Source organism: Mercenaria mercenaria, chromosome 17 (assembly GCF_021730395.1).
Source record: "Mercenaria mercenaria strain notata chromosome 17, MADL_Memer_1, whole genome shotgun sequence".
NCBI classification, from domain to species: Eukaryota; Metazoa; Mollusca; class Bivalvia; order Venerida; family Veneridae; genus Mercenaria; species Mercenaria mercenaria.
In genome coordinates this window covers 53933059-53958097 of record NC_069377.1, presented here as the reverse complement: position 1 = coordinate 53958097, position 25039 = coordinate 53933059, and the positions used below count along the sequence as shown (strand labels likewise).

Sequence of the window (25039 nt, the reverse complement as noted above, 5' to 3'; positions counted from 1 at the left end):
AGCTTATCGCCAATGGGAATGTTGGAGTCATACAGTCATTGGTTAATCTATAATAATTATTTTTAGTATTATGATATTTATATTACTAATGTGAAAGAAAAATGTCACCGTTATTCTTACTATGTCTCCCTTTATGTGGGGATGATATATATTGATTATTTTTTTACTGTCTGTCCGTCCGTCACAAAAGTTTACTAAATTTTGTAGGGATGTTCAGGCTGAAATGCATTTTGGTTATTGCCACTTAAAAGGTCAATTTTACTGCAGCTAATCTGTTTTTCAGATTAATAGTCATTTCTATTTTTATGCCCCCCTTCGAAGAAGGAGGGGTATATTGTTTTGCAGATGTCAGTCGGTCGGTCTGTGGGTTGGCCGGTATGTAGACCAATCCGTTTCTGGATGGTAACTCAAGAACCCTTGGGCCTAGGATCATAACAGTTGATAGGGAGGTTGGTCATCACCAGCAGATGACCTGTATTTATTTTGAGGTCAGTTTTTCAAAGGTCAAGGTCACAGTGACCCTGAACAGTAAAACGGTTTCCGGATGATAACTCAAGAACTCTTGGGCCTAGGATCATGATTATTGATAGGGAGGTTGATCATGTCTAGCAGATGACCCCTATTGATTTTGAGGTCAGTATGTCAAAGGTCAAGGTCACAGTGACCAGGAACAGTGAAATGGTTTCCGGGCAATAACTCGCTTAGGCTTATTGTCAAGAAAATTGATAGTGAGGTTGGTCATGACCAGTAGATGACCCCTATTGATTTTGAGGTCATTAGGTCAAAGGTCAAGGTCACATTTGCCAGGAACAGTTAAACAGTTTCTGATCTTCTTGTCCAAAACCACAGGGCCAAGGGCTTTGATATTTGGTATGTAGCAAAATCTAGTGGTCCTCTACCAAGATTGTTCAGATTATTTCCCTGGGGTTAAATATGGCCCCACCCCGGGGGTCACATGATTTTTATAGACTTATATAGGAAAAAACTTCGAAAAACCTCTTGTCCAAAACCACAGGTCCTAGGGCTTTGATATTTTGTATATGACATCATCTAGTGGACCTCTACTAATATTGTCCAAATTTTTCCCCTAGGGTCAGGTATGGCCCCTACTGGGGTTCACATGGTTTACATAGACTTATATAGGGAAAACTTTAAAAATCTTCTTGTCCAAACCACAAAAACTAGGGCTTTGATATTTGTAATGTAGCATCATCTAGTGGTTCTCTACCAAGTTTGTTCAAATTATCCCTCTAGGGTCAAATATGGCCCCACCCCTGGGGTCACATGGTTCATATAGACTTATATAGGAAAAAACTTAGAATTTTCATGTCTATAACCTACATCATTCAAATTTGGGCCACAGGTATTGTTTTAAGTGGCAAGATGAACTTTGACATGAGTTGACCTTGATCTTGACCTAGTGACCTACTTTCACATTTCTGTAGCTACAGCCTTCAAATTTGGACCACATGCATAGGTTTGTGTACCGAAACAAACTTCGACCTTGTTATTGACCTAGTGACCTACTTTCACATTTTTGAAGGTACAGGCTTCAAATTTGGACCACATGCATGGTTTTGTGTTCCGAAATAAAATTTGACCTTGATTTTTACCTAGTGACCTACTTTCACATTTCTCAAGTTACAGCCTTCAAATTTGGACCACATGCATAGGTTTGTGTACAGAAATTAACTTTGATCTTGAGATTGACCTAGTGACCTACTTTCACATTTTTGAAGCTACAGGCTTCAAATTTGGACTGCTTACATATTTTTGTGTTCTAAATTGAAATTTGACATTGATTTTTACCTAGTATCTACTTTCACATTTCTCAAGCTACAGCCTCCAAATTTGAAGCACGTGCATAGTTCTGTCTACCGAAATGAACTTTGACCTTGAAATTGATCTAGTGACCTACTTTCACATTTCTCAAGCCACAGCTTTCAAATTTGGACCACATGCACAATGTTTTGTACCGAAAGAAAATTTGACCTTGATTTTGATCTTGAGCTAGTCTTGAAATTTGGAACATTCAAAAATGACTCAGTGGTTGGTGCCAAGATCACTCTGTGATCTCTTGTTAGGTTAAAGGTCAAGGTCAGATTGCACCAGAACAGTTGAACTTTTGTTTACAGTGAGCATATAATTTCTGTTCCTTGTGCAATTACTAAATGCATGGGGGGGGGGGGGGGGGGGGGGGGGGGCATTTCATGTTCGACGAGCTCTTGTTAGATTAATAATACTTAAAATTTAATAAAGGGAGGTAATATAATTGCAAAATATTAGAATTACTATTGATTAAATATATCTAGTTAAGTGAGTTGTGAGTCAGACTATCAATTTATAAATATAACAATCTGTATGCAAATATTGAAGATGAAGGAAAGTTCTGTTTTTGAATAAGTAATCTAACATAAACCCTTTATTAAATTTGTGATAGTCTAGATACCTATAGTGTCTTTCTCAAAGGTAAATTACTATTACTGTCAGGGGCGTCGGAAGGTGTTTGATATTGGGGCCGCGAGGGGGGTAAGGGGGAGCTCCCCTGAAATTTTATTAAAACAGGATCATAAATGGCGAGTTCTGGTGCATTTTAAGGGTACTGAATCGCATCTCAAGTCTCCAGTATTTTCTTACTATTTGCATGACTATAAGCAAAATAAAATTTAAAAAACTCTTATCAGAATTAATAATGTATAACGCAATACAAAGAATGCTTGTATGTTTTTTTTTTGTATTTAATGTATTGAACAATAATCATTCATGTTACATTAATTTCTTATTTTTGTTTGAAATATCATTTTTTGAGTAAAAACAATTTATGTAATTAATTCCTTACATCTTAGCGGTGTGATAAATCTTAACACTTACTCTTTCATTAAATAAAAACATGATAATTATTTTTCTGATTTTTATAAGTTAATACCTTAGATCTTTGCGGCTGGGTATAGCTTAAACGTTCCATTGACTAAAGACATGCCAATTAAAAACATGCTGATTTGTTCATGCGTAATTAAGTCCAATCACGGACACGTGTGTATGACTCTAATTAACACCCCCGATCGTGTCACCGTCACTACGGTAACACACTAATCTGGACAGTGTGTATTGTTTAACGCGAAGCAAAATTTAATATACTATACAAAATATTGGGTCCGCGGACCTGCGACTCCAACTTATGAATTTACAAAAAGTCGTTTTTGGGCAAATTATTGGGGCCGCGGTTGCGGCCCCTGCGGCCCCACTTCCGACGCCCCTGCTGTTTAAGAAGGAGAGATGTCATTTTGGATTAGATAGTTGTAATGAGTACATACTTTATATCTTAGTAATGTCACCTTTGAGGGGCCGTCATGTTTTGTTGATTACTTATTGACCTAATATAATGAATTAAATTATTGCATTCATTTCACTGTACTTCATTATTTACTGCAAAAAAAACAACTTAATTTCATTACAAGGTCAATAAATTACCTACAGGCTACATCTACAGACCAGCTCTTTATTATAATAAATCATACTGTTATTTAAGTGGTATGTTGACCACATAAACCATAATTATATAATATATTAAACATATATTTTATGTATATATATGAATATCTGCTGATGATTATTCATTAATTGACTCATTACTGATTCATTAACTAAAATGTAGTACGCATTGATAGTAATCACTTCCTTATATGGAATGTGTTGACAGCTGTTACGTCACGCGCACCTGCCAATCTATCGACTTTGACAATTTGGAGGAAATTTACACATAAGTCACGTGACAGTCCCACCCTTGAGCCTGTTACTTCAGTGTAGTTGCAAAAATGGCTGGTAGGTCTTCTGTGTTCTTAGAGCAGGATCAAATTGATGATTTGAGGGAACTATTTGAAAGTGTAAGTATATTCATTAATTTACATTTCCTTGTTTTTCTATAATAACCGAATATCGGCGTTTTAAAATCTTCAAAGAATTTCGCACCGGTTTAGACATGGACGCCATTTTGGATTAGTTTCAATTAGCAAGCCTTATTAGTGACATTACCTTTGCAAACATTCATTGTTGATTTATCGAAATTATGAGATAATTTAATAGAATGTAGTTTCATTACACGAAAAATATATTTCACCAAACCGATCTTTATTTCATTTACAATATTTTGATATAACAATATCAATGACACCTGCTGCAGGCCAAACATCCAGGAAATGAAGTTTTACCTGAGATAATATCAAGTAAATGCTGTTCGTGTCATCTGATAAGAATGTTTATAGAAATTAGCTTTGATATAAGAAATCTGACTAGATTATTTTCATATCTACATGTTAAAAAGATTCAAATCTGCTGTAATTAATTGACTAAATTAAAGATTGTAAGAAAAGTATTAGTAGAAGTTTTTATCATTATTAGAGGTGAATTCAGGCATAAGACCTTTGCAATGTTATTATCTGGTTGCATATTTTTTGTTTGTTTGTAATGTCAGTATATAGTTTTACCATCGCAAAATATTAAATGATATGCTGGTTGATTCTTATAAATTTTACCAATAGATAACTTGATCAGTATGCAGTAGGAGATGTCTTTATTCTACTCTTGATTGTGTACATGCACACTAGTCCAAGTTTCTAATATATCCCAGAGTTAACAAATGTGACACTGGCAATATATAGCGCTGGTAAAAAGGCATATGTAGTTAACAGAGGGGCCTCCGTGGCCGAGTGGTTAGAGTCATTGACTTCAAACCATTTGCCCCTCATCGATGTGGGTTCGAAACCTCATTTGGGGCGTAGAATTCTTCACGTGAGGAAGCCATCCAGCTGGCTTACGGAAGGTCGGTGGTTCTACCCAGGTGCCCGCTCGTGATGAAATATGCACGGAGGGGCACCTGGGGTCTTCCTCCACCATTAAAGCTGGAAAGTCGCCATATGACCTAAAATTGTGTCGGTGCGACAATAAACCCAAAAAAAAAAAAAAAAAAAAAAAAAAGTAGTTAACAGAATGGAGGTCCAATTGTGTCTTCATTTTTTATCTATCTATCTTCTGATACTATCTTAACCTTTACAGGGAGGTAGACACTTTTTGTGTGTGTGTATATCAAATTATTACAGGCATTTTGTAACAGATGTAAAAACAGTATGCATAATTATTGAAGTGGCAAATGGTTCTGTATTAACAGTCAGAAACAGGAATATCAAAGAGAACTATCTGCAATAATTGGTAACTCACCATCAATGCATTGTCGTGATACCAAGGATCTAGTCTGTGCAGTCCATTGTTAGCTCAGTTTATTTCTACACCTCTGCGATGCTGAGAACCTGATTTTTAGCATTTAATTGTGTTCACCATTATCTAGAAGAAAAGCACATGTTAAATTCTTTAATGAAAACTTTTATGTTTGGTGATAAGAACAGGCTTCTTGATAAGAACAGACGTTTGAAATTGCTCTTTGAAGTTGTGCACAACATTTAAGTTCAACGGGGAACTTAATACTCCTTCATTTATCATTTTATGTTTATGCCATATAAATATAACAGGAATATGAATAGAGAGGAAATAAATGTTTTTCTAAATGCGGCCTTGGCATTGATAATTGAATTAAAACTGAAACATTGTTGAAGCAAATATACATTAATTAAATTGTGATAGAATCAGAAAATAATAAATATTCTAGATCATTGTTTGGACAATTATCACATTTCCTTATTTGGTTAAAGTTATTAATTTGTGTATTGACCATTATATGTACATCCTGTTTTGTTAATTTATCTCCAGAAGTCAGCTCTTCCCCTGTCATTATGTCAAAGATTTATCAGATTGATAACTATATCACGATCACTTATCATAAAGTGGTCTTCAAATATCGATTAATTACTTACATTCATATCTATTTACTAATACTGGCCCTGTTTATGATAGTATGTGTGACTTTGCATGTCTGTTTTTATTACACCCTCTAGATAAATTCAGTCATGGTATATGTTTAAGATGCCTAAATGCCTTGATATTCCTGGAGGAATATAGAGCAGTCAGGCATTTGGCTCAACCCTGTCAGTTTCTCCTAGAACGATTTTTTTGCAATGTTGAATTTCAAAATATTTTTGTTGTTTAATATAATACTGCGTTTAGAAAGAAAGTTCAGGTTTGAATTTTATAAATGATATGAGAAGATTATAATTACCTACATGTACATGGCATTGCTTCTACCATATAAGTGCATAATTTGAAAGAAATTTTCTGAGGGGAAGAGGGCTGTAAACTGCCCCTTTTAGTGGTTCAATTTCAAAATTCTCTCAGTGTATGAATATCTGGGCAATAGCTACTCCATACCCTCTACAAGAGGACACTTGGTGAATAAGTTTGAATTCATGACAATAGAAGTGGATTTTGTTTTTAAAACCTCCAGATTGTACCCTAAATCTGTAAATGGCAGATCATTTATATTGAATGGTTTAAATGCTTAATTTGTTGTCTTTTCTGTTATTATGCTTTTTTTATGGATGATATTAACAGCAGATTATATTTGTATGCAAGTCAGATTAACAGATCAGTTCAAGTCAATGACACAGTGAAATGTATGTCAGGATTTATCAAGATATTGATCAGTCAGTTATTGTTTGTTTATCAATAAAATATGCCAATATCACTGTGAATGTCCATTGTCTGTTGATACTAAGTACAAGATGTGTGATAACTTACTTTGGGCGCATTGAAATATGATATGAATGTTTTAAAAAGGAAATACCGTAGATACCCATGTATAATGCGCAGTTTTTTTACCCTCGGGACCACCCCCGAATCGTGGGTGCGCATAATACACAGGTATAGACAATTATCCAACTTCAAAACAAGTTTGTTACCGATGTTCGCCATTTTGGTAAAGGGAAACTACTCCCCGCGCTTACTGTCTCCGCTAAAATCTAAGATTGCCGTTACGTTCCGTAAAAGATCGAATTGTTTATTTTTCTTTCAAACAAAATTAATTTCATATAAATTTAAAAGTATTTTGACGAAAGAAATGTTTACAAATCACAAAAATTATAATACTAATTAAAGATCGAGAATTATCTTTAACCGAGATCAAACTGTGAACAACATAATGACACGAGGTGACACGTTAATTGCCGGTAAGTACTGGCTTTATGATCGTGACAAAAAGACTACACACCTTTTGTTATCAGTTTGAATTGAGAAGCTCATGCCCATTTGAAAGATACCATTCCGAATATTTGAATCAGCAGCTATTTATTTATTCAAAATAGTGAATTAAAAATGGTAAAACAACAAATATAACAATAATTTACTGGTTTTATTTCGAGAAAACAAAAATCGATAGTACCGTGAACCCGATGCTGCTCTCCCCGCGGAGATAAAATTTATTACCGGTGTCGATGTAAACCCTACTTCGTTTTCCATCCACCTCAAAATTGACCAAAATTTTTTTTTTTTTTTTTTTTTTTTTTTTTTTTCCCAGGATTTTGGACTAAGATCGGGGGTGCGCATTATACACGGGTGCGCATTATACACGGGTATCTACGGTATGTCAAAAATGAAGTATTAAAAAATCCTGTTGATTTAGTGAAATGAAGAATAAAAGTCTTGCTTTGCCAGAAAAAATCTTAATTGATCAAAGATGTCGTAAAACAATGATTCATTTGTACTTCCTTATATAAACCACTAATATCGAAACAATACCGGACATTTATCACACATTGAAAGTTAAAAAAAGATAAAGCAGCTGTCAAAATAGAGAAGGCACATAATTACATAGAAAAATACTGACTTTCAATATTGCACATGAAGACTTGCATTGCGAGTCATAAAGGGAGGTAATAAAAAAGACTGAAGTCAGAAAGACTTTCTGTTATGTTAATTAGATAATTAAGTCAAACCTTTGACAAAGATATAAGATAACAATTTATTGAAAATAGAAAGTAACAAAAAAATGTTATATTGTATGCACATAACAAAAAAATGTGACAGACACATTATAATGTGATCTTATATACACAAGCAAATAATTGCTATTAAAAGATAGGGAATTCAATGCAGCTGAGAATCTAACAACTTTGGAAATGAAAAAACCAGTATAACAGTGGTTTTTAGCACTTTTTGAAGCTTTTTTCACTTCCTTTGTGTAGAAGTAAATGGTAAAGAGGGGAAGAATTGCTATAGTATAGATGCCTAAAGATGTGAAACTGGTGTTGTAGCTGCAAATCTGAAAAAAAAAAACTGTTCCCATTTGTTTCCATGAAGACATTGAAACCTTAATTGAGCATTGCCATGGGAAAACCAACATAGTGGGTATGTGACCAGCATGGATCCAGACCAGCCTGCGCATCCGCGCAGTCTGGTCAGGATCCATGCTGTTCGCTAATAGTTTCTCCAATTCCAATAGGCTTTAAAAGCGAACAGCATGGAGCCTGACCAGATTGCGCGGATGCGCAGGCTGGTCTGGATCCATGCTGGTCGCATACCCACTATGTTGGTTTTCCCATGGCACGGCTCAATTGATTTGTTGCTGAATGACAGGGTTGGCAAGTATTTCCCGGGGGCAGGAATTACCACAGGTATTTCCCGGTAATTCCCGTCCCGGGAAATGATCCAAATTTCACAAAAGTGGGAAATAGTGGGATATAATCAATATTTGAAAATTTTGGGCATGAAAATTTACTTTTTAATATAAAATAATTCAATAAATTTGCAGACATTTTAGTCACATCGATAAATTAGAAGTAAACAAATGTATGCTAGTTCAATACATGCATGGTCTGACTGGCTAGGAGTGGAACACTCAATTGGTCCAATACATTTTGCTGTATGTGCTCTTAAACGGTCACTCATGTCACTTACAACTGTCTTACAGTCTTTACAAGTCACAGTCTTTTTAGAACCATCTTCAAAAACATTGTAAAAATCCCAAACTGGATCCTTTGGCTTGAACCTCTTCATGTTTACCTAGTCTGGCTACCGACTAAATAATCGTTTTTTTTTTTTAGAAAAAATAGTTCTTATATATATATATATTGACTTCATCAGTTTTGGCTCCGATTATCTATGTTTTGAGAATAAAAGGGACATAATGATACAAAATTTGTATTGCCTCGGGAGTTATCTCCTGTGAACAAAACATAGGGTCTGAACACAGACTACATGTTTACCCTTTCACTTACAAAATCTAGCTGGTTATGTGATATGAGTGAGATACCGTCAGACCACGATTAGTGACCATGATTAGAAATCAGCAGAGCTGAAGCTAGATTAAGCATTGTATTACCAATCAGACAAATACAGCTTCTGGCTAATAGATTACCTATACATTGTACAGGTAACCAGTCCCAGTTATTGTGAAAAGGTGTTAATAATGTATAATTAGGCATCACAATGTGATGCTCTGATTCTCAATAGTAATAGGCATTTTTGGTAAACAAAAAAGAAAAAAAAAACAATTGAAATAAAAATTTAGGACTTGATTTTAGTACATTTAGTGCTTAAAAAGAATATTTATATTATTTGTTTTTAATTGAGAGAAATATTTCATGTTAAGTTGTTAACTGAATTACATTTGTTTAAGTCTCTGCTCATACAATGAGATGTTGACTTTTCCCCACTATTTCCCACTTTTTTCCCAGGAAATACCTGTACTTCCCACTATTTTCCTGTATTTCCCGCTGTCCTGGTAAAAACTATTATTTTCCTGCTTTTATGCCAACCCTGCTGAATGAGATATATCAGCACATGAAGTAAAGCTATCAAGCAAAAATAAAGAAGAAATGAAGAAAGACTAATGTTACAATAAAAACACAGCTGATTTGAGGACAATTCAAAAGTACTTTTAGAGACTTTCATGTGACCGCATAATCTACTTCATATAAGTGTATGCACTTTTTGAATTGTTTTAAGCAGGAAATACATTGAAGGTCTCCTAGTGAAACAATTAAACACTTATTATTGTGTAAATATTGGCGATAAGTGTGGATTGTCTACATAAAACACAATGAGAAAGTACTTTCTTTTGTTACTTTTAGTAAGTCTTAAGATAAAGAAAAGCAACAGCATTTTCTAGACAGTCAGTTATGAAAGATAAGGAAAAATATAATATTTTACATTGTACATATATGTAGTGAGAAAAGGTCTGTGTCTCTGTTTGCCTTAATGCCTGCTGTTTCATATGGTCAAATGTTGAAATATTATTTTGCCAATTTAGTGTGTTCGAATTATGAAACTCCCATTGATGTGGGTTCGAGCCTCATTCAGGGGATTGAATTCTTCGTGTTAGGAAGGCCATCTAGCTTGCTGGTGGAAAGTCAGTGGTTCTACCTAGGTGCCCGCCCCTGTTGAAATGATGCACAGAGGGTTGGTTAACTGGCGTCAAAGATGGAAAGTCGCCATATGACCTTTGTGTCTGTTCAACGTTAAACCCCCAAAAAATCAACAAAAACAAAATCAATTATGACAAGTAAAGAAAGATATATTGTGCTACCTAAAGGGCAGTTGCAAGATTTGTTATGATGCAGGCTGTTTCATATTTGGTCAAATGTTGTAATGTAAATATATTGAAATATTATTTTGCTCTGGCCAAGTGGGTCGGCAAACTTTAAGCTGAGGACAGAGTTTGTTTACTTTAAGATAATCGGATAAAGGTGTCCATTGTTAATGTAATATTAGTTGTGAAAGTTTTCAATTACAACAACTGATAATTTGCTCTGGATGTTTACATCGTAAACTTAAGGTGTATTTGTACAATATTTAGGTTGTTAACATACCTTATATAGAAATCATGTTGAAGACTGTACTTTTTATAGTTTTCACTTTTAGTTGGAATGGCTCTCGAGTCACACTGGCTCAAAAAGTTTTTTAGGCCACTGTCAGGGCTAAAGATGTATAATTAGAAGTTTGTGTAAGAAAATAACCTACGGTGAAATCATTAATATTCGTAGGGGACTAATTTTTGTGGATTTATTGGTTGAGTCAATCCATGAAATTTAATCCCAACGAACAAGTAAAATTCCCATTCATTTTATGTTCAAAAGTTGATATCCACGAATTCATATCCACACGAAATTGCCGTTTTGACCAAAACCACAAAATTAAATGATTTTACAGCAACTTAACGTGCTGTGAAGTTGGAGTCACTTTCCTGAAATTGTTGCAATATATATATTGCTTGGGTGGTAAATGACAGAGTGACCATTAATTTCTAAATTTTGTTAGCTGAATAGTACAATAGTTAAGTCTTCGTCCCATTTTGAAATAAGTTGAAAACTATATCAACATTTTGCTTTAATGAAAACAAATAAAACTTTTATTTGTTATGAAAAATGCAAGGGAATCCTATACAAGTACACTAACTTGAAGCCAGATGTTTTCCTGGATAATATAAAAATGATATGATATTTTGTGAACACAGCATGAACAGAATTAGTGATGAAATCAAGTATAGCAGCTTTCAGTAATGGAGATATCTGTCATCATAAATATTTCTTAAAGGGAGGTAATTTTCTGACTTCTGTTCTTTCAAGATGGAACGCAGGTTAAGTTATTTTGCATGTAATGAGATTTTTTACCAAGAAATTATTCTGTTGTGTTACCGGGTATTTGTCGTCATTTACACATTAACCTTTACACTGCTGGTGGCAAGTCTTTCTGCCTCTGCGACTAGTGCAGACCAAGATCAGCCTGCACGTCATTGTCTGCACTGTTTGCTATTCGGTCATTAAATTTTCAGTGAACACCACTTTGAATAATAAGTGGTACTGTCTGTATTGAATGATAGACCAGTCTATTTTAGAAATTTAGCAGGCTAAGGGTTAAATAAAAACAAACTTCTATATAAAGGGGCAATAATTCTTCTCAACAGGCTTTGACAAAAGTAGTTAAATCTATAAAAACATAATTATGTTTTATAGTTATACTTGCATGAAAGAACTGACTAATCTTTTTCTACTTATAATATTATAAAATGTGTGTTCGAGTCGGTGCACATACCGTATTTTCCCGAATTAAGGCCCCCCCTCTAATTAACGCCCCCACCCATTTTGGAGGGGAAAAAAGTCAACAAGAACGGGAAAAAATCACCTACCTCATTTTTATAAGTCCACATAATAAGTAATTTACAGTACTAAAGTCCAATGTATTAAAAATTAAACACACTTTTAAACAGTCCATGTACCGTAAGTCCAAAACATTTGTACTAAGTACGGTACGTAACAGAAAATTAAACGGTAAATACATTTTTGATTTGTTTTTATACCACTCGCGCACACGCTTCCTGCCGACTTTAAACAAACTTGCAGCAATGTGTTGGCGATATACCCTTTTCTTCGGCAGTTTTAAGAACTTTTAATTTAAAAGCAGGCACAGCAGCGTGTCAAACCATTGACATTGTGTATTGCGCAATTAGCTACCCGCATGTACTAAGGAAAATGTTATCGGAGTACACAGCTGTTTGGGTCATGACGTAATGTGTAGTGTCGCGAGCTTGTCAAAAAGTCAGACATGGAATACACGAGGTACCGTATTTAAATGCATAAAAGACACACTGCATTAAATTGGATGCCAAATAATTACGTTTTGGGGGGATTAAACAACACAGAAACACTTTACAGCTAGTTTGAACGATGTTTTTAAGTTTTGTAAAAATTTTCATTTTTTATTTTTTTACCTCAAATAAACGCCCCCTCTTTGGAAAATGTAACGCCCCCGGGGGCGTTAATACGGGAAAATACGGTAGATTATAGAACCTTTGCAGTATACAGCAGTATAAATATAGATTAACGTGAATGTTTTAACATAAATGCAAAGATTTAACTAAGTAACAATGTACTGAAGAAAAATGCAACTTGTGTAGGCATTGAACTGGGTGTGTACCAAGTTATGAAATTGGAATTTAGATCTTCAACTGTCAAACTGACCCGTTTTATTTATAATAGTGTTCTACTATTTGCATAAACCAGTTTTGCTGCTGTGTTACGCTGTTTTACTGAACCGTCAAATTGTGAGGTAGTAAAAGGTAATAAATCTTTTCAAATAGAAATGCATATTTTTATTTGACTCTGGTAAACTCGTCATATCAGATTTCTTGTTTGTTCTAAATACTGTATACCATATAAAGACGTTTGAATGCAAAAGGAAGACATATTTTAGTGATGTTTATATTGTTTGAATAGTGTGTTTTAATATTTACTTTTTGTACAAAGTTGGTTAGGCTCGACCTGCTGCTTGTAGCTTACATGAGTTTTATGACCGAGGGCAAGATTATATTATAAAAATGAATGGAGCGTTCATGTGAGGCTGTGTTTTTATGAGTGTACTAGTGTTTAATATAGCTTTATTTACCTGTGAAGGTATCATATAAGATATTAATTGATTAGCCATTGAGATAAAGTTATAAGAATATATATTGTGCATTTTGCATCATGTAACTGCATCTTATAGTTGCAGCTGTTGTAAACAGAGGCCATGAATCCATTGTTCTGTGTGTTATAAAAGTGTTATAAAAAAATTTGTACCAGACATTAATTGAATTTGATTTTGTCTAAGCTGGGTGATGGTGTCGTGTTTTAACATCAGCCATGATATATATATATATATAAATGATATATCACCTCTTCATAATTATGCACATAGCATTCATTTGTAGCTGTTTTGGCACTTCCTTCATAAAGGTTGTCATGACGATAAGATCTCAGTCCAGCTTGTTTGAAACAGAAGGTTACAGGGGCATATGTGATTTCATGTCATCAGTATTTTCCATCTTAATTTACATACGTCGGTCATTCTTATATTTACAAGTAGTATGGTTGGTCAGAACCTGTTGAACTTTTCTCGGTTATCTTAAGTTGAAAAGGAAACAAGTTAATTGTGTCCTGCTAGATATTTCTGTTTCTATAGCTGCAGTATTTTATTAGTTTCGGAGCTTATCTTTACCAATAGTAGCAGTAGGAAGTAGATTGATAACACCAGTATATGACTGAAACTGTAACCTTAGGGAACAATAAGATGTCTATAAGACCCGTTTTGTGCATTTTTGTAAGTTGTAAATCATTTAAATTATGATAAATCATTCATACCTGATGCTCATTGTAGTACTATTAATGTCTTCTGCCCATCAGTGTGAACCTAGCTGTTGGGGTAAAATGACCTACTCAAGGGTTATGACGACATATTATATTATTAAAAGGTTTTAAAACATATATATATATGGTCTTAAGACTTCATTGTTTCTAAGCACTGTTTTGGAACTAACAATTCTAGGCATAATTTTGCAATCAGGATATGGCAATGCAGCATTATCTGATACAGGTTTCATAAATTTTTTCAAATAAGATATGACTGTAAGCTTCCGTTGCAATCAGGCTAATTCCTAAATAAGTAAATACCGAGCCTGAAAATTAAATCATTTTATTACTGAGTACCCTCATTATGAATTTTTCATACATTATATATGATTCATTGATTTATATTTACTGTTTATGATATATTGATTATCGAGGTGATCAATCTTGGTCTTTGACCTTGAAACATTTTTGTACTGACCGATAAAGAATGTAGACAGCCCAAGGCAATATTTAGCAGTTGTTACAAGCCGCTATGTTGTTTGTTGATGCTTGTGTTACATCACATTTAATCACCTGCAATAAAAGATAGGGCGATCAAACAGTCACTGGCTCGTTAACCTGTCAGTTAGAAAACAATAAAAGATAGTTTTGTATAAGGGGTTTTAAGTATTTTACTTTAAGTAAACTGATGAATTTTCTTAGCAAAATGTTCTAGACAAAGTGAGGCATTGTAAGTTATAAACACTAAAAAAGTATTTTAAATCCTATTTTTAACAAACTAAAATTCAGAGAAAATAATATTTTGTCTCTATAAAAACATGTTATACATGTGCTTTATTCTTTAGCCTGCTGCCGGCAAGTGATTCTGCTTTTGGGACCAGTGCAGACCAAGATCAACCTGCATAGCCAAAATAAATTTCTCTATTTTGACTTTGCATATTATTTCCTCTGAAAGGGAAAATATGATATCACTGTGCACCAATTACCTTGCAGTAACAGAAGTAGGGGGGATCTCACTTCTGACATATAAATAACTTCCTTTATACATGTTGCATTTTTAATGCCTGAACAGGGATGAAAATCTGATAAAATCAAATAATAGATAGCCTGTAATTGTTGTTAAGGAAGATAATAAAATGAAGTATCGGAACTAGCTACTTCCTGCTTTTTAACGGGAAATATTTTTAGGATGCCTATCTGTTTCAAAGTGTTGACTGTCTTCAGTTCAGTATGTAAATTTTATTGTTTTCTTCTTAATATGTTAGAACATCTGCAGAATTAAGAGGGAATGGGTTATCAACAAGCTAAGGTATTCTACAGATGACAGGGGACAAAATGTTACAATATTCTGGCATAAAATTATGTGAAACTTCATTTAATGAACATTATGTTGATAAGTGTTTGTTTCCTATTAGCCCTTTTATCTTGTCTGATTTTTGAAAAAGATCTGTGATATACTGTTGCTTGATCATCCGCATTGGTTAAGATATCTGTTCAAGGCCACTTTTTCTCCAAACTTTTAAGAGCAACACTTTGAAACTTTGCACATTGTTTATCTCATTTGATAAGTAAGCAGGCTGTGAACAATAACTTGCACATGTATGCATTTTGTCAGAATTAAGGCCCTTTGTACTTCTATAAAAAAAACCATTAATGGTTAAAATTTTATTTAGATAATATAAGAGCTATAGCTTTGAAACAAATTAGCAGAGCTTTTTATCATGGTTAGATGAGTTTCTTGGGTAAAAACCGTAACTCTTGCTTGCATTTTGTCAGAATTGTGGCTCTTTTTAGTACATAGAAAACTGAAAGTTAAAATTTTTGTTAAGGTCCACTTTACTTGTATATTATAAGAGCTTTGCAAACTTGTTTATCACCATAAGAGATCATGATTCATATGAGAATCTGAACTTGTGTTTTGCACTTAGTCAGAATTTTGGTCAGTTATGTACTTAAAAAATTGGAATTTCTTGGTTAAATCAACAGTTTGGTAAAAAGGCCAAGAACCATAATTCAGATATTGCATAGCACTAACGGAGAAGTGTTGGCACTTGCAGATGGTCCTGTTGTTTAATCGTGTAATCTGCTTCAAGTTAGCACAGGTTTACTGTCCTGTTAAACCACCCCTAGAAAATAACAACAAGAAGGGCAGTTTATGCAGGAATTGAAACAAAGAAATTTTGTACCTAAAAAATTTAATGTCTTTCTAGTATTGTTGTAACAAGCAAGTCGAGGTCTACTGGTCATTTTCATGTTGCAGTGTACGAAATATAATTAGAACAAAGTTATGAAAAAAGAAATATATCCTTGTGATATTTTTGTAAATTAATGTATAAACAGAGTATAAGTGGAACACACAAAAGTAGTAAAGAATCACTATTTGAGCACCGCTGTGTGAAAACTTAACTTTAGGGCTTTCTTAGCAAAATGTTCCAGACAAAGTGAGGCATTGTAAGTTATAAACACTAAAAAAGTATTTTAAATCCTATTTTTAACAAACTAAAATTCAGAGAAAATAATATTTTGTCTCTATAAAAACATGTTATACATCTGTGCTTTATTCTTTAGCCTGCTGCTGGCAAGTGATTCTGCTTTTGGGACCAGTGCAGACCAAGATCAACCTGCATAGCCAAAATAAATTTCCCTATTTTGACTTTGCATATTATTTCCTCTGAAAGGGAAAATATGATATCACTGTGCACCAATTACCTTGCAGTAACAGAAGTAGGGGGGATCTCACTTCTGACATATAAATAACTTCCTTTATACATGTTGCATTTTTAATGCCTGAACAGGGATGAAAATCTGATAAAATCAAATAATAGATAGCCTGTAATTGTTGTTAAGGAAGATAATAAAATGAAGTATCGGAACTAGCTACTTCCTGCTTTTTAACGGGAAATATTTTTAGGATGCCTATCTGTTTCAAAGTGTTGACTGTCTTCAGTTCAGTATGTAAATTTTATTGTTTTCTTCTTAATATGTTAGAACATCTGCAGAATTAAGAGGGAATGGGTTATCAACAAGCTAAGGTATTCTACAGATGACAGGGGACAAAATGTTACAATATTCTGGCATAAAATTATGTGAAACTTCATTTAATGAACATTATGTTGATAAGTGTTTGTTTCCTATTAGCCCTTTTATCTTGTCTGATTTTTGAAAAAGATCTATGATATACTGTTGCTTGATCATCCGCATTGGTTAAGATATCTGTTCAAGGCCACTTTTTCTCCAAACTTTTAAGAGCAACACTTTGAAACTTTGCACATTGTTTATCTCATTTGATAAGTAAGCAGGCTGTGAACAATAACTTGCACATGTATGCATTTTGTCAGAATTAAGGCCCTTTGTACTTCTATAAAAAAAACCATTAATGGTTAAAATTTTATTTAGATAATATAAGAGCTATAGCTTTGAAACATAAATTAGCAGAGCTTTTTATCATGGTTAGATGAGTTTCTTGGGTAAAAACCGTAACTCTTGCTTGCATTTTGTCAGAATTGTGGCTCTTTTTAGTACATAGAAAACTGAAAGTTAAAATTTTTGTTAAGGTCCACTTTACTTGTATATTATAAGAGCTTTGCAAACTTGTTTATCACCATAAGAGATCATGATTCATATGAGAATCTGAACTTGTGTTTTGCACTTCGTCAGAATTTTGGTCAGTTATGTACTTAAAAAATTGGAATTTCTTGGTTAAATCAACAGTTTGGTAAAAAGGCCAAGAACCATAATTCAGATATTGCATAGCACTTACGGAGAAGTGTTGGCACTTGCAGATGGTCCTGTTGTTTAATCGTGTAATCTGCTTCAAGTTAGCACAGGTTTACTGTCCTGTTAAACCACCCCTAGAAAATAACAACAAGAAGGGCAGTTTATGCAGGAATTGAAACAAAGAAATTTTGTACCTAAAAAATTTAATGTCTTTCTAGTATTGTTGTAACAAGCAAGTCGAGGTCTACTGGTCATTTTCATGTTGCAGTGTACGAAATATAATTAGAACAAAGTTATGAAAAAAGAAATATATCCTTGTGATATTTTTGTAAATTAATGTATAAACAGAGTATAAGTGGAACACACGAAAGTAGTAAAGAATCACTATTTGAGCACCGCTGTGTGAAAACTTAACTTTAGGGCTTTGCGACCAACATAGATCCAGATCAGCCTGCATATTCGTGCAGTCTGATCTGGATCCATACTGCTCACTTACAAGTTGTTTGCAAGTGCTGACATACACACACATGTATTTGATTTTACAGTAGTTAGAATTATAATGTTTTGAATTTTGATGTCAGACTTAGCTCTGTTTTAATGAAACATATAGCAAACATCCTGCACCTACTTTTTATCAGTACAAATATAAAATCTCCACCCACTGTCATTTTATAAGATAGTTTAAATTGATGGCTGGTGAGATAGACATGGAAAAGGTACATTCCAAAATTTCAGAATGATCAGTAATCAGTTTTAAGGTAAAGTACTGTTATCAGGTGAGGGTGTCTACCTTTCATTACCTTAGAGATAACATTTTCAAGGCTATCCACATGGAGTAGGTAGTTTTATCTACAATTGGGATGTCTGGGAGATAACATTCATGTAAAGATGCAGCTAAAGCTTCTTGTACAATAAATTATGCACCATGTAAGTCAGGTCACTTTATAAGAATCTCCCAAAAATAGACATTGTATCTTAGTAAGGTAGGTCAGTATATAAGAACATCTAAATATGGGTATTATGCATCAAGTAAGTCTTGTCACTATATAAGAATATCTAAAAATGGGCATTATGGATCAAGTAAGTCTGTCACTATATAAGAATATCCAAAAATGGGCATTATGGATCAAGTAAGTCTGTCACTATATAAGAATATCCAAAAATGGGCATTATGGATCAAGTATGTCTGTCACTATATAACAATATCCAAAATGGGTATTATGGATCAAGTAAGTCTGTCACTATATAAGAATATCTAAAAATGGGCATTATGGATCAAGTAAGTCTGTCACTATATAAGAATATCCAAAAATGGGCATTATGGATCAAGTAAGTCTGTCACTATATAAGAATATCCAAAATGGGCATTATGGATCAAGTAAGTCTTGTCACTATATAAGAATATCCAAAATGGGTATTATGGATCAAGTAAGTCTGTCACTATATAAGAATATCAAAAATGGGCATTATGGATCAAGTAAGTCTGTCACTATATAAGAATATCAAAAATGGGCATTATGGATCAAGTAAGTCTGTCACTATATAAGAATATCAAAAATGGGCATTATGGATCAAGTAAGTCTTGTCACTATATAAGAATATCCAAAATGGGCATTATGGATCAAGTATGTCTTGTCACTATATAAGAATAATAAAATATCCAAAAATGGGCATTATGGATCAAGTAAATCTTGTCACTATATAACAATATCCAAAATGGGCATTATGGATCAAGTAAGTCTGGTCACTATATAAGAATATCCAAAAATGTGCATTATGGATCAAGTAAGTCTTGTCACTATATAAGAATATCCAAAAAATGGGCATTATGGATCGAATAAGTCCTGCTACTATATAAGAATTCCCAAAAATGGGCATTATGCATCTAGTTAATTGCTACGCTATATAAGAACATCCAAAAATGGTTAAATCTAGTCTCTATATACATTTAAGCACATATTTACTATAATCTCAGTGAATTGTATTCACAGTATTGAGGTATGTGCTTGACAAATTTATACAGGAGTAAAACATGTTCATTATGTCTGTTGTATGACAATTCTTCGGTGGACCCATGGTAATTCATACCTTTATTTAAAGCTTTAGAATTGCAGAATAATATTTAGATAATCTTAATATTACTGTTAAAGGTCCAATACTAAGGAAAGTGAACATTTTAATTTCTTTTAAAAAGCACAGAAACTATTTCATTTTATTGGAAAATGAAAGTTGGTATGTAGAAATTCGAAATAAATCACAGTATATGTACAATTATTGTACCCCCCGACAACAAAGTTGTAAGGGGGGGTATACTGGTTTCAGGTTGTCTGTCTGTCTGTCTGTCTGTCTGTCTGTCCGTCTGTCCGTAGACGCAATCTTGTGCGCACCATCTCTCCTTATCCCCTTGACAGAATTTAATGAAACTTCACACAATTGATCAGTACCAACAGTAGTTGTGCATGGGGCATGTTAGATTCTTTTAGAAAAAAAATTTGCGGAGTTATGGGACTTCGTTTTTTTGTTACAATACTATATACATAGACACAATCTTGTGCGCACCATCTCTCCTCATCCCCTTAACACAATTTAATGAAACTTCACACAAGTGATCAGTACCAACAGTAGTTGTGCATGGGGCATGTTAGGTTCTTTTAGAAAAAAAAAATGCAGAGTTATGGGACTTTGTTTTTTTGTTACTATACTATATATACATAGACACAATCTTGTGCGCACCATCTCTCCTCATCCCCTTAACACAATTTAATGAAACTTCACACAAGTGATCAGTGACAACAGTAGTTGTGCATGGGGCATGTTAGGTTCTTTCAGAAAAAAAATTTGCAGAGTTATGGGACTTTGTTTTTTTGTTACTATACTATATATACATAGACACAATCTTGTGCGCACCATCTCTCCTCATCCCCTTAACACAATTTATTGAAACTTCACACAAGTGATCAGTGACAACAGTAGTTGTGCATGGGGCATGTTAGGTTCTTTCAGCGACAAAAATTGCAGAGTTATGGGACTTTGTTTCTTGTTAACATACTATGTACATACAGTCTGCATATGCAATCTTGTGCGTGTCTAATCTACCAAACCCTTACACACAATTTAATGAAACTTCACACAAGTGATCAGTACCAACCCTAGTTGTGCATGGTGCATGTTACATTCTTTTAGATAAATATTCTGCATAGTTATGGGACTTTGTTTTTTGTTACTATACTGTATACATACATTCTATATACATAAGTCCACATAATTATGCAATCTTGTGTGCGTCAAATTGCAGTGTACTGTGTCAGTGCATGCGGGGGGTACATTCATCACCTTTAGTGATAGCTCTAGTTTTTCTATGAAGTATGAATAAAGTTAAAAAGACCTGGGGGGTCATTCTGTCGATTCATTGAAATTTCAACATAATACACATACATTTCTTTGAGTTCCAAAGACCTTCTGTAAATTTTGACCTGCCAATCTTCATTATTTAGTGTCTTGCAGAAGTCTATGCACTGGCTATGAAAAAAAATTGCCAACTCACTTTCCCTTAGTAATGGACCTTTAATTCATTTTTAGCTCATCTGATTTTTTGAAAAAAAATGATGAGTTATTGTCATCACTTGAGCGGTTGTCGGCGTCGGCGTCGGCGTCGGTGTCGGCGTCGGCGTCTGCGTCGGCGTTGCCTGGTTAAGTTTTATGTTTAGGTCAGCTTTTCTCCTAAACTATCAAAGCTATTGCTTTGAAACTTGGAATACTTGTTCACCATCATAAGCTGACCCTGTATAGCAAGAAACATAACTCCATCTTGCTTTTTGCAAGATTTATGGCCCCTTTTGTACTTAGAAAATATCAGATTTCTTGGTTAAGTTTTATGTTTAGGTCAACTTTTCTCCCAAACTGTCAAAGCTATTGCTTTGAAACTTGGAATACTTGTTCACCATCATAAGCTGACCCTGTACAGCAAGAAACATAACTCCATCTTGCTTTTTGCAAGATTTATTGCCCCTTTTGGACTTAGAAAATCAGTTTTCTTGGTTAAGTTTTATGTTTAGGTCAGCTTTTATCCTAAACTATCAAAGCTATTGCTTTAAAACTTGCAACACTTGTTCACCATCATAAGTTGACCCTGTACAGCAAGAAACATAACTCCATCCTGCTTTTTGCAAGATTTATGGCCCCTTTTGGACTTAGAAAATATCAGATTTCTTGGTTAAGTTTTATGTTTAGGTCAACTTTTTCTCTTAAACTATCAAAGCTATTGCTTTGAAACTTGCAACACTTGTTCACCATCATAAGCTGACCCTGTACAGCAAGCAGCGTAACTCCATCCTGATTTTTGCAATAATTATTGCCCCTTTTGGACTTAGAAAATCATTTTCTTGGTTGAGTATTATGTTTAAGTCAACTTTTCTCATAAACTATCAAAGCTATTGCTTTAAAACTTGCAACAGTTTTTCACCATCATAAGTGGACACTGTACATCAAGAAACATAACTCTGTCCTGCTTTTTGCAAGAATGATGGCCCTTTTTAGACTTAGAAAATCATGGGTAGGACAATATTTCTATTACACAAAAAAAAATCAGATGAGCGTCAGCACCCACAAGGCGGTGCTCTTGTTCTAAATATCAAACAGTACCTTATGAGAAAATACAAGTGTAGACTGTATATTTTACTAGCAAGAGCGTAGCATCCATTACGCACATGGGTAATGTAAAAATTTTCAGGTATGTTTGTTGCCAAAACACGAGTTACTAAATTATAGCATTTTTAGCTCATCTGATTTTTTGAAAAAAAATGATGAGTTATTGTCATCACTTGAGCGGTTGTCGGCGTCGGCGTCGGCGTCGGCGTCTGCGTCGGCGTTGCTTGGTTAAGTTTTATGTTTAGGTCAGCTTTTCTCCTAAACTATCAAAGCTATTGCTTTGAAACTTGGAATACTTGTTTACCATCATAAGCTGACCCTGTATAGCAAGAAACATAACTCCATCTTGCATTTTGCAAGATTTATGGCCCCTTTTGTACTTAGAAAATATCAGATTTCTTGGTTAAGTTTTATGTTTAGGTCAACTTTTCTCCTAAACTATCAAAGCTATTGCTTTGAAACTTGGAATACTTGTTCACCATCATAAGCAGACCCTGTACATCAAGAAACATAACTCCATCTTGCTTTTTGCAAGAATTATTGCCCCTTTTGGACTTAGAAAATCAGTTTTCTTGGTTAAATTTTATGTTTAGGTCAACTTTTATCCTAAACTATCAAAGCTATTGCTTTAAAACTTGCAACAGTTTTTCACCATCATAAGTGGACCCTGTACAGCAAGAAACATAACTCCATCCTGCTTTTTGCAAGAATGATGGCCCCTTTTGGACTTAGAAAATATCAGATTTCTTGGTTAAGTTTTATGTTTAGGTCAACTTTTTCTCTTAAACCATCAAAGCTATTGCTTTAAAACTTGCAACTGTTGTTCACCATCATAAGCTGACCCTGTAAAGCAAGCAACGTAACTCCATCCTGCTTTTTGCAATAATTATTGCCCCTTTTGGACTTAGAAAAATCATTTTCTTGGTTGAATATTATGTTTAAGTCAACTTTTCTCTTAAACTATCAAAGCTTTTGCTTTAAAACTTGCAACAGTTTTTCACCATCATAAGTGGACACTGAACATCAAGAAACATAACTTTATCCTGCTTTTTGCAAGAATGATGGCCCTTTTTAGACTTAGAAAATCATGGGTAGGATAATATTTCTATTATACAAAAAAAATCAGATGAGCGTCAGCACCCGCAAGGCGGTGCTCTTGTTAATGCAAGCAGGCACTTTATATATACATGTACAATGTCTGAACAATGGTTAAAACTGGACTTACATTGCTCCATGTACACCACGACCAAGTGATTAATGTTGACCAAGTTTTAAACGACTTTGATGCCACAGGCGAGCCTTTTAGCGGTTAAAATTTTCGAAATATTGACCTTTTAAGTGTCTGAAGTCCCCTTGAATTATTTGCCACAGAATGCGATAGAATGCATCATTTTTTTTATCTAGCTCTTCAAAATTAACCAGAGAAGGCCGGCCCCCACCAGCGTGAGTGGGGAACCCCTCCCCCACCCTCCCCCCACTCGGCACTTCGTTGTGCGTATTATTTTTGAAGCTCTGGCTACGCCTATGGCTAGTACCATATATTGTACACAAGTACCCATTCCTATATGCTTTATGACTCCAATTATACAGCATACCCGTAAACTAAATACTCTGTCTAAATGTTTGGACAAGTTTTAAAGGATAATATCTTACTGGAATTTAATAGTAAATATCTGTTTGTGTAAAACTTACAAGTAAGTCCTTAATTCTTCCTTTTTGCTTAAGGTGGAGGAAGATTAAAATCGTCTCAAGTGGAAAGGTGTTGAATTCATTGAATAGCTAAAATGACTAAATAGAGACCTGCTTATCTTGTGATGAATAATTGATTTGTAATGGTTAAGGAGAAGAAACATTTGATAACTAACTACCAGTAGGGTAAATTGATAAAGCCAACCGGGTAATTGATGCAGTAAAAATTGCTTTGCACTTTAGTTGGTAAAATGGCATCCTGAGAAAAAATGACCTGTGAATGTATTTGTTTGAACAGTGAATAGATATAATTGCAAGTTGCAGTGCAGTTATTTCATGAACAGTTGAGTTTTTAATCTATAATATATTTGTATAAATTTGTTAGTATTACAATATTATAGAAATGGTGTTTTTCTGTTCCTTAATTTTACAGACAACATTTGATCTGTATTGTCACGCATACTTCGGCAAGTATTCACGACTGTTTTGAATTTGTGACCTGCTCTGTTAAAAAATTACATTTTACATTACAGAGTTACCATTATTTTTCAGTATTATTTTTTTAGGGTGGGGTGTGGGGACTTACATTGCACCTATTTCTCTTGTAAAAAGTATGGGTTTTTTTTCCATTTTTGATCAAAATTTCCTTTAAAAAAATACTTTTTAAAATACATATTCCAACAAAAACTTTTACCATTTAAAACACAAGACAGACTCTTTGAAGTAATTTTCTTCTAGAATGTAACATATTTATGAAAAGTTTGCTACAATTTTTTCTCACATTTTAGTCATTACAGTATGATTTTCCTTTTGTCTCAAGTCTATTCCTGCAAAGTCTGAAGAAAAAACAGCAACATTTATTTTTGTGTCATCCTTCAGTGTTAGTTTTCATTCCCTTTTCGGTCCTTAGAAAAGGATACTTTGGGTGGGCAAATAACCTG

The 25039-nt window shown here is 34.1% G+C and overlaps 1 protein-coding gene across 1 annotated transcript in view; it reads left to right on the top strand.

Annotated features, from left to right (window-relative positions):
• The first annotated feature begins 3727 nt into the window (after nucleotides 1-3727).
• The window catches only part of LOC123536858 (plastin-2-like), a 50370-nt gene continuing 29058 nt past the window's right edge, over nucleotides 3728-25039 (top strand). Inside the window, exon 1 of the mRNA XM_045320337.2 lies at nucleotides 3728-3884. Within this exon, the coding sequence (XP_045176272.2) occupies nucleotides 3816-3884 (69 nt within the window). The 5' untranslated portion in view covers nucleotides 3728-3815. The remainder of the gene's footprint in view (nucleotides 3885-25039) is intronic.